The 17,803-nt window shown below is 37.2% G+C and overlaps 1 protein-coding gene across 4 annotated transcripts in view; it reads right to left on the bottom strand.

The window, feature by feature from the left end:
• ANKRD31 (ankyrin repeat domain 31) overlaps positions 1 to 17,803 on the bottom strand; it is a 179,223-nt gene that overhangs the window by 147,797 nt on the left and 13,623 nt on the right. For 2 of the 4 annotated variants that reach the window (XM_034959938.2, XM_055112315.1), the window contains exons 3-4: positions 16,685 to 16,794; positions 2,677 to 2,714 (exon numbers count right to left, since the gene is read on the bottom strand). In XM_034959938.2, coding sequence (XP_034815829.2) covers positions 2,677 to 2,714; positions 16,685 to 16,794 — 148 coding nt within the window. Of the gene's footprint in view, positions 1 to 2,676; positions 2,718 to 16,684; positions 16,795 to 17,803 lie in introns of all 4 variants that reach the window. The other 2 variants (XM_055112313.1, XM_055112314.1) reach the window with 1 other exon arrangement.

Below are 17,803 nucleotides of genomic sequence, written 5' to 3'. Positions count from 1 at the left end.
GAAAGATGACTATCATCCTATATCTACTACTGCATTCAATCTGTTGCCATATATAATTTTATTTGAAGTACATAACAAAAATCTGGCTTCACACAGATATGGGGTTGGAAAAGGGAGGAGTATTTTAATAGCCTTTTTGGATAATTGTGAATATTGCTTGGGTACAGAAAATAATACCCCAAAATACGACGCTATGGCAAGCTGCGTACTCTGAATTAAAGAAAATTGAAAGGCCTGAGAAATAAGCTTCAGAACCAAGGTCTCCATCTGAGCTTTCCCCTCACCCCCCACCCCATTTCTCTGATCTTTTTTCTTGAAGCACCTGAAGGGACTCTCTCCAGAATTTCCTTATCTGACTGAGAAAGCTTCTTGAAAAAATAAAATAAAATGGTCTTAAAATCCCCTCCCTAGGAATCTCATTAAACAACCAGGAAAGATTAACCATCAGAGAAAAGACTAAAAGTCTCTAAGGCCAGGTGACAGGACACTATGTCCAGACAAATTCTTTATCTATTCTTCTGACAGCAGCTCCAAGAGACTACCCAAGACTTTATCTGCCTAAGACAACCTTTGTTCAGAGTGAAGTTCTGTCTCTCATCTTCCCATCAATTCCCCAAAACTTAGAGGAACTTGTCCCAGGCCACTGTTTTTTGGGCATATTCATTTCCCCTGAAAATCATTTACTGCTATATCCTCCATCTCCTCTTCCCCTATGAAGAATGGTATATAAACATCTGGACCTCACTGGGTTATTGGGTAACCACACTCCTGTGATTTTCCCCCATGTACATTAAATAAACTTTATATGCATTTTTATTCTATAAATCTTTCTTTTTGTCTGTTCATTTTCAGCAAACCTTCATTGAGGGTAGAGGACGCTTTCCCCCTCTACCCCTAAAATATTCTTTTTCAATATTACAGCAAAATTATTTAATCAACAATACTTTCCTAAAAGGGAACTGTAGGAAACTCAAACAAAATTAATGAAATTTTGCATTCTATTACATTAAAACCCATAGTCTATCTTGCACTTTTGAATGAGTCTTTTACCTTTACATGATTTTGTAACATCATGCATTGGTCTTTTAGAAAATACTTATGCACTGAGTTATGTATGTTTTCCTAATGTTGACATATGTTATTATAAAATATCAAAAAATCACCTCTCAAGTTAAAAAAAAAGGTGAAACCAGTTTTCTTCCAATGCTTACAACTCAAACAAGTGCACAGGTGTTTTACTCAAGATAAACATCATGGCTGCACACGGTGGCTTATGCCTGTAATCCCAGCACTTTGGGAGGCCCAGGCAGGTGGATCACTTGAGGCCAGGAGTTCAAGACCAGCATGGCCAACATGGCAAAACCCTGTCTCTACTAAAAATACAAAAATTAGCCAGACAAGGTGGCACACACCTGTAGTCCCAGCTACTTGGGAGGCTGAGGCACAAGAATTGCTTGAATCTGGCAGACAGAGGTTGCAGTGACCCGAGATCACACCACTGCGCTCCAGCCTGGGTGACAGACTGAGACTCTGGTTCAAAAAAAAAGATAAATATCACATAGCAGTATGCACAGAAATGCTTTAAGCATACTTTCTATTTCATCACACAGAATATTAAAAATATATATACTCAAAGGTGGAGACTTACTAAAATTAATAATTTTCCTGCCTTATCAAACACAAATTGTGTTAAGTGAAACTGGCTTCTTTTTATTTATGTAACTGAGAGCACACATCAGTGAAAAAACACAATGACTACTAATATTCTTTGGTGCCACTGCCTTGGTTCCTGTTAAGACTCCAGCATTTTACCCACCATTACTTTAGCACTATTGTGCAAATGTAAATACCATGAAATAGGCAACTAATGTGTTAGTATTATTATGAAAATAGTTTTGACCTCACAGACCCTCTAAAAGAATCTCATGGACTCCCAAAGTGTTCACAGACCATACTTTGAGAATCATTGTTTTAAAGGAACTGAAAGGACAGTTTCTTTCCTTCCTTCCTTCCTTCCTGCCTTCTTGCTTTCTTGCTTTCGAGACAGAGTCTTACTCTGTTGCCCAGGCTGGAGTGCAGTGGCATGATCTCAGCTCATTGCAACCTCCGCTTCCCAGGCTCAAGCAATTCTCATGCTTCAGGCTCCTGAATAGCTGAGATTACAGACGCCCACCAACACGCCCAGCTAATTTTGTATTTTTTATTAGAGATGGGGTTTCACCATATTGGCCAGGCTGGTCTGGAACTCCCGACCTCAGGTAATCTGCCTACCTTAGCCTCCCAGAGTGCTAGGATTACAGGCGTTAGCCACCACGCCTGGCCGAGTTTCTTAAGGTATAATAAGTTTATAAAGTCTAATTTCAATAAGTTTTACAAATTCTTCCTTCATGCCATGCTTTTATTTATTTGCAGCCCCTTCATACATTTGCACCTTCAAGCTATGCTTTAAATTCGCTTTTAAAATAATAGAGAACCAAGTTAATCTGATTCAATGCTTCTTATGAAATAAAACTTATCTAGAATGTATGTAAAATAACATATACTTTTGCTACAAAATGGGCAATTATTCAAAAATATACAATAATTCTAAAACTCTTAAAAATGAATATTCATCTTAGATGTGCAAAATGACAAAAATACCTACAACATAATGAAGCCAAAAATTAGTATACTTACTGTAACAGAGCTTGATTTCGTTCTGTTTCATCTTGAGACTGCTAGGAAAAAAAAAAGTTTTTTCCAACTGATAAGTGTTAATTCAGTGCAACAAGCTAAAAAAATTAACATTTAAAGTAATTTTTGTGTTATTCTTTCTTAGCTTCTTTTTATTGTGGTAAAATACACATAAAATTTACTATCTATTTACTATCTGTACATTTTTAAGTGTACAGTTCTCTGGCATTAAGTATACTCACACTGTTGTACAACCAAGACCATCATGAACTTCCAGAACTTTTTCATTTTCCCAAAGTGAAACTCCATGCTCATTAAACACTAACTCCCCACTCCCCTCTCCACAACCCATGGCAGCCACCATTCTGCTTTCTGTCTTTATTGATTTACTACTCTAGAAACATCATATAAGAGATACAAAATTTTAATCATTCTGTGACTAGTTTATTTCACTTAGTATTCAAGGTTTATCTATGTTGTGGCATGTATCTGCATTTTCTTCCATTTTAAGACTGAATAATATTCTACTGTATGTATGTACCACATTTGGTTTATTCATCTATTGATGGACACTTGCAGTGCTTCCACCTTTTTTGGCTACGGAGAATAATGCTGCCATGAACATGTGTGTACAAATATATCTATTCAAGTCCCTGCTTTCACTTCTTCGGCATATACAATCAGAAGTGAAATTGCTAAATCATTAAGGTGATTCTATGTTTAACTTTTTTAAGGAATAGCCACACCATTTTCCACAGCAGTTGCATCATTTTACATTTCCATCTGCTATGTACAAGGGTTCCAATTTCTCTACATTCTTGCCAACACTTGTTATTTTGGGTATTTTTTTTTTAAATAATAGTCATCATAATGAGTGTAAAGTGGTATTTCATTGTGATTTTGATTTGCATTTCCCTAATGATTAGTGATATTGAGCATCTGTTCATTGGCCATTTTTATATCTTCTTTGGTGAAATGTCTATTTGAGCCCTTTACTCATTTTTTAATTCAGTTGTTTTTTTTTCTGCTGTGGAGTTGTAAGAACTCTTTATATATTCTGTAAACCATACATGATTTGCAAATATTTTCTCCCATTCCATAAGATGCTTTTATACTCTGTTGGTGGTGTCCTTTGACGCTCAAAAGTTTTTAATTTTCATGTAATCTAACTTATCTATTTTTTCTTTTGTTGCCTGTGCTTTTGGTGTGATAACTAAGAAATCATTGCCAAATCCAATGTCGCGATACTCTTCTCCAACGTTTTCTTCTAAGAGTTTTATAGTTTTGGCTCTTCTGTCTTTATCATAACTCCTTTCCATACACACACAAAAAAGTAGAACTTAAGTGAAGAGAAAGAGAAGTGCTCTTTTTTTTATTCCTAGTTTTTTCCTCTTCATTAATATGTGATGATTCTGAACAGCCATTCTTGTCCAGTTCTAAGTTTTAATATTTCCCCTAAGGACCAGAAATTATATGACCTCTGTGTTACAGTGTTAAATACTAAACTGGGCAGGGCACAGTGGGTCACACCTGTAATCCTAGCACTTTGGGAGGTCAACATAGGCAGATAGCTTGAGCCCAGGAGTTGGAGACCAGCCTAGGAAACATGGCAAAACCCAGTTTCTACAAAAACAACAACAACAACAACAACAAATTAGCCAGGCATGGTTGCCCATGCCTATAGTTCCAACTACCTAGGAGGCTGAGGTGGGAGGATCACCTGAACCCAGGGAGGTCAAGGCTGCAGTGAGCTGTGATTGCACCACTGCACCCCAGCCTGGGTGACAGAGACCCCAACTCAAAACTGATTCTGCCTAATTCTTAATACATATCAGAAAATCTGAAGTTGTTGTGTCCCTTTCGAAAAAGATAAAATACACTGATAATATGCTTCCATTTTAAGAGTTCACAACCTACTGGCTTTTGTCACTTTAAAAGGAATCTTTACCTTTAATATGTTGTCAGCATCTAAGAGCTTTAGAAAAAGACTTCTCTTTAGGGGCCCTTTATGTTTGTTTCTATGATAAATTATAAAGCTCTCTGAAAATAAAGCCATTAGGCTGAACTTGCAAGCATTTTCATGATTACACTAATACAATACAGAGCTAATGCCACTGAATACAGGTGGGGGCTAGAGATGTTAATTCGTTAATTAACAACATGCAAATCATATCAAAAAACACAAATAAAGCAATGTGATAACCTCAACCTTCTCCAATTAATGCTCAGTATTATATACTGATAATGCATCCCTAAACGCCCCAAAGTTACATTAGTTTCACGCGTATATACTTCCCAAGCAGGCTTTACAGAGCTCAGAGGCCAAAGATAAGAAATGTCGAGAGACAAACCCAGAAACTCCCAAGAATTAATTAAACAGGGTATACCTACACACTTACAAGATATTTCTGTGTCTCTGCAAAGTAATTTTTCAAATATTTGTAATTTTCATTTATCTTACTAAAGGACCAGTGACTTTTCCTGTTGAGGACTAATTATTCACTTGACTGTACCTACTTAAGGTTCTACACGGAACTCCTGGGCTCAAGCTATCTGCCCATGTTGGCCTCCAAAAGTGCAAAAGGTAAATGCAAAAGGTAAGAAAGCAAGTAGGAAGGAAGGTTGCTCCTGACAGCTGATTTATTTTCTCCTCTATAGACAGAACTACCAACCAAGAGCTAATGCCATTGAATACAAGTGGGGGCTGGAGCTGTTAATTTGTTAATGAACAATATGCAAGAATACATGTCAATCAATTTTTTCATAAGAAACACAAATTGACATCTATCTTTTTAATACATGTGACTGAACCTTCCCCTGTCTTTACCCCACTGCATTTTGACAAGGCCATTAAACCGTAGAGTTTTCTTGTTGTTTTTTTTGTTTTGGAGCTAGGATGTGAGAGGTAAGAGAGGTTAATTGTGTTAATTTAGAGGATCTAGAAAAGAAGCAAATCTATTTCTATATCCTCAACCAAAAAAGCAATCTCCTGCTATCTGAGAACATTCTCTTTCACTGATTCATGGATAACTGGGAGTGGAGCGGAAGAAGTCTGGCTTGCCGGATCAGCCCAACCAATCCTGGCTCTCCATGACACACTGAATGTCTCACACAAACTACCTTCACATTTGGTAGACCAGAATAGTAGTTACTGGTATTCAATAAGCGTTTGAAGTACCTGGATGAATTGCTAACAACATTTGCTTAAGATATCTTTCTTTCAGAGTGAGGTACCCAAACTTGGTCATGTATATAGATATTTAAAAGTATTTCCAAATATCCATACAATTGCCTTTTAGAGCGTTCCCTCTGGACATATGGTACCATCTGTGTACTGCTTCAGTATTCTTAAATGTTGACATCCACTCACTAGGATCTATACACAATTTAAATACACAGTGATTTAACCACTGAATGAGAATTGTCTTTACTCCAGCTAAGTTAGATGCTAAAGCCCCATTTTCATCCTACTTCTTCCCAGAAATATTCCTAAGTCATTGCAACTTCTGAACAGAGACAGCAATTTTAGGAAGCAAGTTAGGATGAATTAAAGAGCCAGGAAAAGTATACCATTGGCAGTAGTGATCAGCTCAGTAGCGTCAGGGGTACCTAACTTTAGAAAAATCACATTGTATTTAAGTAGCCCAGCAATTTATTACTCAGTGAGGCAGCTAGTAAGAGAGAATGTTACCTGCCCACTGGGGCTTTAAAAGACCATGCAGTGCATAATCTCTCCATGAGCTCTGGCCTTGCCAGCCCTGATCCTTCTTCCATTACACACACATCAAACAAGCCTGTGGTTATTTATTTCCCCTTCAAGGTTCTCTTTAATGCTCATTTTAACTGATTCTGTCTCTGAATCTGGATAAAGATAGAAGATGGAGGCTGCAAAAGGGAAAAGGAAAGTGAGATTCAAGTTGTATTCACAACTCTCAGATAAATAGTCCTGAGGCAGAAGAAGCGGCCTACTGGTAATAATTGTACAATTCAATTAATCTTTACTCCCTGTCAACAAGTATCTTCTAGATGACCAAAAACTGACTATGAGACCACTGATGCCCACTGTATTAGTCAGGATCCTCCAGAGAAACAGAACCAATGGGATGTGTACATATGTAGAAAGAGATTTATTATAAGGAATTGGCTCCCACAATTATGGAAACTGGCAAGTGCAAATATGCAGTGTGACCTGTCGGGCTCGAGACACAGCCAGCCAATGGTATAGTTCCAGTCTAAAGGTCAACAGGCAGAGAACCAGAACAGGCAATAGTACAGATGAAGTTTAAAGGCCAGCAGGAAATCATCTGGGAGAGCTAATGGTGCTGATAAAATCTAAAGACAGTCTGCTATAGAATTCTCTCTTGCGGGGAGAGGCAGGTCTTTTTGTTCTATTCAGGTCTTCAACTGATTAGATGAGGCCTACCCACATGATGGAGGGCAGTCTGCTTTACTCAGGTCCACTGACTTTAATGTTAATTTCATTCAAAAACACTCACAGAATATCCAGAATAATGTTTGACCAACTATCTGAACATTCTGTGACCCAGCCAAGTTGACACATAAAATGAACCATCATGCCCCCCTAATTTTGACATACCCATGTCTCCATTATCTCTCCAGGCATGTCACTAAACTCTCCACACAAACCAAAATCTATTCATGTAAAGTTTTAAAACTGCTTGCCATATAGCATACATGTAAAGAACTAGAAAAGGTATTTTATAAGACCCAACAAAAATGAGGAGTATGAAATATTTTTAAAGATTGATGCCTACATTTAAAAAAATTAATATGACATACATCAAATCAAAGATCTTCTATTTCTTCATTGTTTGTTCTTATTTAAAATAGCTCATCATTTCTAAAATAGTATTCTTTAAAGTTGAAATATCAATATTGGTATCTGTGAATCTGGGAAGAATTTATTTAGAAACCTGTTTCATAATTATTTAGAATTTACTTAGAAATCTAATTCCAGTTGCAAAACAACAAATTTAAAAAAAAACTCTGAGAAAGTACCTTTTCATATCTCAATTTCTTTATCTGATAAAATCAGTTTCTCTCATATAGTTAAATTTCAAAAGGTTTATTTTCATAGGATAAAACAATGAAAGAAGCAACATTTATCAATTTAGAAAATAGTATTAATTAAAATTTGCTACAGATGTTCACATACTGGGATTACATTGCCTTTTACTGTAGACAAAAGTAGGATATAAAAGAAAGTTAAAGGAGGTATCTATTTTTCCAATGAAAGTTTTTTAAAAAGAACCAAATATCCAATACTTCACTTATCCTTCTTAATCTAATTTTATAACAAGCCCATACTCAGCAGATGGCTAGTTTACTATCTGATGATAAAGTTTTGAAGAATACATTTGTTAACTCTTCAAGTCCTCTAAGGCAATTGTTCCAAGCTGACTGAATATTAGAAATTAATTGGAAGGCTTTTGAAAACTGAACATTCCCAGGTTCCACCCAAGTATGGGTCTGAGAATCCATATATTTAAAAAGCTACCCAAATGGGTCTGAAAATCTTACTTTTTAAACCATGTTCTGAGGTACAATACAGTTCCTGGTACAATAATCACATAGCAAATGTTTCTGAAATAAATTGAAAGAAAAATAATTATTACCTCCTATTTCACAATTACTGAAGCCAGAGGAAATAAATATTACTTTTTCTGAACTCAGAAGTTACAAAATTAATTTTTAAATGAGTTATTAGAAGGCAAATATAGATCTCTCAATTTCAAGGAAAGATATTTGGTGTTAAAAGTTTTGCTTTTTATCAGAGATCATTTATTTGATACACTTTCCTAAGTATGATATTAAGTAGACCTTCACATTAACTTTTGGGAAATGCTGTCAGTTTCTGCTACTAAAATGTATGTATCTTTCCTTCCATTCCTTATCTCTGGTTAGCTAACTTACTTATGCCAAGGTGCTAACAGAATCATCCCTTACTTACTTTTCCCCATGACATTTACTTTAAAAAAAAATTGAGATCTTTCTAACTTTTTGATGTGGGTGTTCAGTGCTATAAATCTCTTTCTTAACACTCCTTAGCTGTGCCCCAGAGATTCTGGTATGTTGTGTCTTTGCTCTCATTAATTTCAAAGAATGTCTTGATTTCTGCCTTAATTTCATTATTTACCCAAAAGTCATTCAGGAGAAAGTTGTTTAATTTCTGTGTAATATTATGGTTTTTGAGCAATTTTCTTGGCCTTGACTTCTATTTTTATTGAGCTGTGGTCCAAGAGTGTGGTTGGTATGATTTCAGTTTTTTGAGCTTGATGAAAATTGTTTCACGTCCGATTGCAGGGTAAATTTTAGAGTATGTGCCATGTGGCAATGAAAAGAATGTATATTCTGTTGTCTTCGGGTGGAGAGTTCTGTAGATGTCTACTAGGTCCATTTGGTCAAGTGTTGAGTTCAGGTCCTGAATCTCTTTGTTAATTTTCTGCCTCAATCATCTGTCTAATACTGTTGGTGTGGTGTTGAAGTCTCCCAGTATTATGGTGTGGGAGTCCAAGTCTCTTCTTAGGTCTCTAAGAACTTGCTTTATGAATATGGGTGCACCTGAGTTGGGTGCATACAGATTTAGGACAGTTAAGTCTTCTTGTTGAATGGAACCCTTTACCATTAAGTAATGCCCTTCTTTTTCTGGCTATGGACTAGGGAAGGGAATGCCCCTCTTTGTCTTTTTTGATCTTTGTTGCTTAAAGGCTGTTTTGTCTGAAATTAGGATTGCATCACCTGCTTTTTTCTGTTTTCTATTTGCTTGGTAGATTTTTCTCCAATCTTTTATTTTGAGCCTATGGGTATCACTGTATGTGAGATGGGTCTCTTGAAGACAGCATACCTCTGGGTCGTACCTCTTTATCCTGCTTGCCACTCTGTGTCTTTTAATGGGGACATTAAGTTCATTCATATTCAACATTAGTATTGATATGTGTGGATTTGATCCTGTCATCATGTTGTCAGCTGGTTATTATGCAGATCTGTTTGTGTGGTTGCTTTATACTGTCATTGGTCTGTGTACTTAAGTGTGTTTTTGTAGTGGCTGGTAACAATCTTTCCTTTCCATATTTAGGGCTTCTTTTAGGAGCTCTTGTAAGGAAGTTCTGGTGGTAATGAATTCCCTGAGCATTTGCTTGTCTCAAAAGGATCTTATTTCTCAAATTAACAACTAAACATCACAACTAGAAGAACTGGAGAAGCAAGAGTAAAGCAACCTCAAAGCTGGTAGAAGACAAGAAATATCCAAAAATCAGAGCTGAACTGAAGGAGACAGAGACATGAAAACCTTACAAAAGATCAACAAATCCAGAAGTTGGTTTTTTGGAAAAAATTAATAGGACAGATAGAATTCTAGGTAGACTAATAAAGAAGAAAAGAGAGAAGATCCAAATAAACACAGTTAGAAATGGCAAAGGAGATGTTACCACTGACCCCACAAAAATGCAAACAGCCATCAGAGACAACTATCAACACCTCTATGCACATAAATCTAAAATTCCAGAAGAAATGGATAAATTCCTGGACGTATACATCCTCCCAAAACTGAATCAGGAAGAAATTGAATACTTAAACGACCAATAATGAGCTCTGAAATTAAATCAGTAATAAACAGCCTACCAACTAAAAAAAGCCCAGGACCAGAGAGATTCACAGCTGAATTATAACAGATGTACAAAGAAGAGCTGGTGCCATTCCTACTGAAGTTATTACAAAAAATTGAGGAGGAGAGACTCATCCCCAACTCATTCTAGGAGGCTAGCATAATCCTGATACTAAAACCTGTCAGAGTCACAACAAAAAAAAGAAAACTTCAGGCCGATATCCTTGATGAATATATATGCTCATCAAAATCCTCAACAAAATACTAACAAATCAAATGTGAATTAGCACAACAAAAAGCTAATTCACCAGGATCAAGCAGGCCTTATCTCTGGAATGCTTCAACATATTCAAATCAATACATGTGATTCATCAAACAGAAATAAAGGACAAAAACCACATGATTATCCCAACAGATGCAGAAAAGACTTTCAATCAAATTCAAATCCCTTCATGTTAAAAACCCTCAATAACCTAGGCATTGAAGGAACAACTCCAAAATAATAAGAGCCACCTATGACAAAGCCACAGCCACCACCAAACATCATACTGAATGGGCAAAACTTGGAAGCATTCCCCTTGAAAACCAGAACAAAATAAGGATGCCCTCTCTCACCACTCCTATTCAACATGATATTGGAAGTCCTGGCCAGAGCAGTCAGGTAAGAGAAAGAAATAAAAGGCATCCAAATAAAAAGAGAAGAAGTCAAACTATCCCTGTTTGCAAATGACATGCTTCTATATCTAGAAAACCCCATAGTCTCTGCCCAAAAGCTCCTTGAGCTGATAAGCAACTTCAGCAAAGTTTCAGAACACAAAATTGATGTACAAAAATCAGTAGCATTCCTATACACCAAAAGCAGCCAAACTGACAGCCAAAAGTAACACAGTCCCATTCACAATTGCCAAAACAACAACACCAAAAACAAACAAACAAGCAACAAACAAAAAAAGTAGGAATCCAGCTAACTAGGGAGGTGAAAGATCTCTACAATGAGAATTATAAAACACTGCTCAAAGAAATCATAGGTGACACAAATAGAAGAACATTCCATACTCATGAATAGGAAGACTCAATATCGTTAAAATGGGCATATCAACCAAAGCAATTTACAGATACAATGCTATGACATCCTTCACAGAACCAGAAAAAACTATTCTAAAATTCATATGGAACCAGAAAAGAGCCCGAATAGCCAAGGCAATCCTAAGCAAAAGAAAAAGCTGGAGGAATCACACTGCCTGTCTTCAAACTGTACAAAGCTACAGTAACCAAATCAGCATGGTACTGGTACAAAAATAGACACATAAACAAATGGAACAGAAGAGAATGCCCAGAAATACAGCTACACACCTATGACCATCTGATCTTTGGCAAAGCTGACAAAAACAAGCAATGAGGAAAGAACTCCTTATTCAATAAATGGTGCTGGGATAACTGGCTAGCTATATACAGAAGGTTGAAACTGGACCCCTTTCTTATACCATATATAAAAATCAACTCAAGATGGATTAAAGATCTAAATATAAAACGTAAAACTATACAAACCCTGAAAGATAACCTAGGAAATACCATTTTGGACATGGGAACTGGCAAAGATTTGATGAGGAAAATTCCAAAAGCAATCACAAGAAAAACAAAAACTGACAAATGGGACCTAATTAAACCAAACAGCTTCTGCACAGCAAAAGAAACTATCAACAGAGTAAACAGGCAACCTACAGAATGGTAGAAAACATTTAACAGGCAACCTATGGAATGGGAGAAAACGTTTGCAAATTATACATCTGACAAAGGTCTAATATACAGAATCTACAAGGAACTTACACAAATGTACAGGCAAAAAACAACTCCATTAAAAAGTGGGCAATGGCCGGGAAGGGTGGCTCACACCTGTAATCCCAGCACTTTGGAGGCCGAGGCGGGTGGATCACCTGAGGTCGAAAGTTCGAGACCAGCCTAACCAACATGGAGAAGCTCTGTCTCTACTAAAAATACAAAAAAATTAGCCGAGCATGATGGTGCATGCCTGTAATTCCAGCTACTCGGGAGGCTGAGGCAGGAGAATCGCTTGAACCTGGGAGGCAGACACTACAGTGAGCTGTGATCATGTCATTGCACGCCAGACTGGACAACAAGAGCAAAACTCCGTCTCAAAAAAAAAAAAGTGGGCAAAAGACATGAACAGACACTTTAGACAAGAAGACATATACGTGGCCAACAAGCATCCAAAAAAATGCTCAATGTCACTAATCATTCAGGAAATGCAAATCAATGAGATACCAGCTCACACCAGTCAAAATGGCTATTAAAAGTTAAAGAATAACAGGCCAGGTGCAGTGGCTTATGCTTGTAACCCCAGCACTTTGGGAGGTCAAAGTGGGCAGATCCCTTGCAGTCAGGAGTTTGAGACCAGCCTGGCCAACATGGCAAAACCCTGTCTCCACTAAAAATACAAAAATTACCCAGGCATGGTGGCACATGGTGGAATACTATGCAGCCATAAAAAAGAATGAGATCATGTCCTTTGCAGCAACATGGATGGAACTGGAGGCCATTATCCTTAGCAAACTAATGCAGAAACAGAAAACCAAATAACGCATGTTCTCACCTACAAGTAGGAGCTAAATCATGAGAACACATGGACAGAAGGAGGGGAAAAACAGATACTGGAGCTTACTTGAGGGAGAATGATGGGAGAAGGAAAAGGTTCAGAAAAAAAAAAACTGTGGGGTACTATGCTTAGTACCCAGGTGATAATAATCTGTACACCAAAAAAATTGATTCTCAGAAATCTACATGCAGTTTGAAATGACATAAATGTCAAAATCATATTTTAAAAGACAAAAAAAGTAAAAATTCTTTGTGTGTGTGTGTGCAGGCACATACATATACATACACTCACACACATAAGACAACGGAAGTGTCTTTTCAGTGGCCTATATCTCAAATTATACCATACAGGCTATATCTTCTTCACAAGTTTAAGAAGAATCCCTAATATAAAATGGAGATGAAAATCATAATTATTACATCCTATTTTAACCTCTGTTCCTCTCATATCTGCATCTCTACCAAAGGGTGAAAAACATAAGAGGTGTAAGAGTGGACAACAGAAAACACAGTTCACTTTTGAACAACACAGGCTTGAATTGTGTTGGTTCACTTATACATGAATTTTTTTCAACCCCTGCCGCCCCTGGGAAAGCAAAACCAACCCCTCCTCTTTCTCTCTTTTTCTTCCCCAGTCTACTCAATGTGAAGACAATAGGATGAAGATCTTTTTTTTTTTTTTTTTTATTATACTTTAAGTTTTAGGGTACATGTGCACATTGTGCAGGTTAGTTACATATGTATACATGTGCCATGCTGGTGCGCTGCACCCACTAACTCGTCATCTAGCATTAGGTATATCTCCCAATGCTATCCCTCCCCCCTCCCCCCTCCCCACCACAGTCCCCAGAGTATGCTATTCCCCTTCCTGTGTCCATGTGATCTCATTGTTCAATTCCCACCTATGAGTGAGAATATGCGGTGTTTGGTTTTTTGTTCTTGCGATAGTTTACTGAGAATGATGGTTTCCAATTTCATCCATGTCCCTACAAAGGATATGAACTCATCATTTTTTATGGCGGCATAGTATTCCATGGTGTATATGTGCCACATTTTCTTAATCCAGTCTATCATTGTTGGACATTTGGGTTGGTTCCAAGTCTTTGCTATTGTGAATAATGCCGCAATAAACATACGTGTGCATGTGTCTTTATAGCAGCATGATTTATAGTCATTTGGGTATATACCCAGTAATGGGATGGCTGGGTCAAATGGTATTTCTAGTTCTAGATCCCTGAGGAATCGCCACACTGACTTCCACAATGGTTGAACTAGTTTACAGTCCCACCAACAGTGTAAAAGTGTTCCTATTTCTCCACATCCTCTCCAGCACCTGTTGTTTCCTGACTTTTTAATGATTGCCATTCTAACTGGGGTGAGATGATATCTCATAGTGGTTTTGATTTGCATTTCTCTGATGGCCAGTGATGATGAGCATTTTTTCATGTGTTTTTTGGCTGCATAAATGTCTTCTTTTGAGAAGTGCCTGTTCATGTCCTTTGCCCACTTTTTGATGGGGTTGTTTGTTTTTTTCTTGTAAATTTGTTTGAGTTCACTGTAGATTCTGGATATTAGCCCTTTGTCAGATGAGTAGGTTGCGAAAATTTTCTCCCATGTTGTAGGTTGCCTATTCACTCTGATGGTAGTTTCTTTTGCTGTGCAGAAGCTCTTTAGTTTCATTAGATCCCATTTGTCAATTTTGGCTTTTGTTGCCATTGCTTTTGGTGTTTTGGACATGAAGTCCTTGCCCACGCCTATGTCCTGAATGGTAATGCCTAGGTTTTCTTCTAGGGTTTTTATGGTTTTAGGTCTAACGTTTAAATCTTTAATCCATCTTGAATTGATTTTTGTATAAGGTGTAAGGAAGGGATCCAGTTTCAGCTTTCTACATATGGCTAGCCAGTTTTCCCAGCACCATTTATTAAATAGGGAATCCTTTCCCCATTGCTTGTTTTTCTCAGGTTTGTCAAAGATCAGATAGTTGTAGGTAAGCGGCGTTATTTCTGAGGGCTCTGTTCTGTTCCATTGATCTATATTTCTGTTTTGGTACCAGTACCATGCTGTTTTGGTTACTGTAGCCTTGTAGTATAGTTTGAAGTCAGGTAGTGTGATGCCTCCACCTTTGTTCTTTTGGCTTAGGATTGACTTGGCGATGCGGGCTCTCTTTTGGTTCCATATGAACTTTGAAGTAGTTTTTTCCAATTCTGTGAAGAAAGTCATTGGTAGCTTGATGGGGATGGCATTGAATCTGTAAATTACCTTGGGCAGTATGGCCATTTTCACGATATTGATTCTTCCTACCCATGAGCAAGGAATGTTCTTCCATTTGTTTGTATCCTCTTTTATTTCATTGAGCAGTGGTTTGTAGTTCTCCTTGAAGAGGTGCTTCACATCCCTTGTAAGTTGGATTCCTAGGTATTTTATTCTCTTTGAAGCAATTGTGAATGGGAGTTCACTCATGATTTGGCTCTCTGTTTGTCTGTTGTTGGTGTATAAGAATGCTTGTGATTTTTGTACATTGATTTTGTATCCTGAGACTTTGCTGAAGTTGCTTATCAGCTTAAGGAGATTTTGGGCTGAGACGATGGGGTTTTCTAGATAAACAATCATGTCGTCTGCAAACAGGGACAATTTGACTTCCTCTTTTCCTAATTGAATACCCTTTATTTCCTTCTCCTGCCTGATTGCCCTGGCCAGAACTTCCAACACTATGTTGAATAGGAGCGGTGAGAGAGGGCATCCCTGTCTTGTGCCAGTTTTCAAAGGGAATGCTTCCAGTTTTTGCCCATTCAGTATGATATTGGCTGTGGGTTTGTCATAGATAGCTCTTATTATTTTGAAATATGTCCCATCAATACCTAATTTATTGAGAGTTTTTAGCATGAAGGGTTGTTGAATTTTGTCAAAGGCTTTTTCTGCATCTATTGAGATAATCATGTGGTTTTTGTCTTTGGCTCTGTTTATATGCTGGATTACATTTATTGATTTGCGTATGTTGAACCAGCCTTGCATCCCAGGGATGAAGCCCACTTGATCATGGTGGATAAGCTTTTTGATGTGCTGCTGGATTCGGTTTGCCAGTATTTTATTGAGGATTTTTGCATCAATGTTCATCAAGGATATTGGTCTAAAATTCTCTTTTTTGGTTGTGTCTCTGCCAGGCTTTGGTATCAGAATGATGCTGGCCTCATAAAATGAGTTAGGGAGGATTCCCTCTTTTTCTATTGATTGGAATAGTTTCAGAAGGAATGGTACCAGTTCCTCCTTGTACCTCTGGTAGAATTAGGATGAAGATCTTTATGATGACCCACTTGCACTTAATGAATAGTAAATATGTTTTCTCTTCTTTATGATCTTCTTAACATTTTCTTTTCTCTATCTTACTGTGTTGTAACAATACAGTATATAATACATATAAAAGAATATGTATTGACTATCAATAAGGCTTCCAGTCAACAGTAGGCTATAAGTAGTTAAGTTTTGGGAGAGTCAAAAGTCGCATGTGGATTTTTCACTGCACAGAGGGTCAGCATCCCTAACTCCCAAATTGTTCAAGGATCAACTGTATTTTAAATTCTCCCTTCTAAAACAATTGTTTTCATCAAAGTTGCAACAAAGAAATAGAATGACTAGTTAAGAAAGAGGTAAAAATTAATAAGAAAAGAGGAAAGAAGCAAAATATAGACAAAAAGAATTATCATTAGTAATTTGCCACTCTGAGTGATAGCATTTCCAATTTTTAGTGAGTATGTATTTAATCAACATGCTACACACCTGTAATATTGTATCCTCGCTAAGAACAGGCATCATCTTATTTTTATTCATTTGCTCTTGCAGATCCTCTCTAAGCTTAAATCCAAGTTGAATCTCAGGAGAAGGCATGCCTAGAGTGAAACATAATCATAAATCATTTACAACAGTTTTATTGCTCTGCTTTGATAATGGCCCAATAATTTTATACGCATGCAAAATGTTATCAAGAATCATCTAGTATATTATTTCTTTTTTCATTTCTTCTAAAAAAAAACAGGATATATGTGCAGAACGTGCAGGTTTGTTACATAGGTATACGTGTGCCATGGTGGTTTGCTGCACCTATTGATGCGTCCTCTAAGTTCTCTCCCCTCACCCCCCAACCCCCAACAGGCCCTGGTGTGTGTTGTTCCTCTCTCTGTGTCCATGTGTTCTCAACGTTCAACTCCCGTTTATGAGTGAGAACATGCAGTGTTTGGTTTTCTGTTCCTGTGTTAGTTTGCTGAGGATGATGGCTTCCAGCTTCATCCATGTCCCTGCAAAGGACATGATCTCATTCCTTTTTGTGGCTGCATAGTATTTCATGGTGTATATGTACCATACTTTCTTTATCCAGTCTATCATTGATAGGCATTTGGGCTGGTTCCATGTCTTTGCTATTGTAAATAGTGCTGCAGTAAACATACATGTGCATGTGTCTTTATAGTACAATGACTTATAATCCTTTGGGTTTATACCCAGTAATGGGATTGCTGGGTCAAATGGTATTTCTAGTTCTAGATACTTGAGGAATCCCTGTACTGTCTTCCACAATGGTTGAACTAATTTACATTCGCACCAACAGTGTAAAAGCATTCCTATTTCTTCACAGCCTTGACAGCATCTATTGTTTCCTGACTTTTTAATAATCACCATTCTGACAGGCATGAGATGGTATCTCCTTGTGGTTTTAATTTGCATTTCTCTGGTGATCAGTGATGTTGAGCTTTTTTTCATATGTTTGTAGCATATCACAATTTCTTAACTGCCACTTTTATGTGTTAATATTTTTTAATTATTAAGAGGAAACACATATACTACACTGAATGAAATAATACTTGATATTTATTTGTCTCAGGATGAATAAAGGCAATCAATATG

The sequence above is a fragment of the Pan paniscus genome, chromosome 4 (assembly GCF_029289425.2).
Source record: "Pan paniscus chromosome 4, NHGRI_mPanPan1-v2.0_pri, whole genome shotgun sequence".
Lineage (NCBI taxonomy): Eukaryota > Metazoa > Chordata > Mammalia > Primates > Hominidae > Pan > Pan paniscus.
This window is presented reverse-complemented; position numbering and strand designations above follow the sequence as displayed.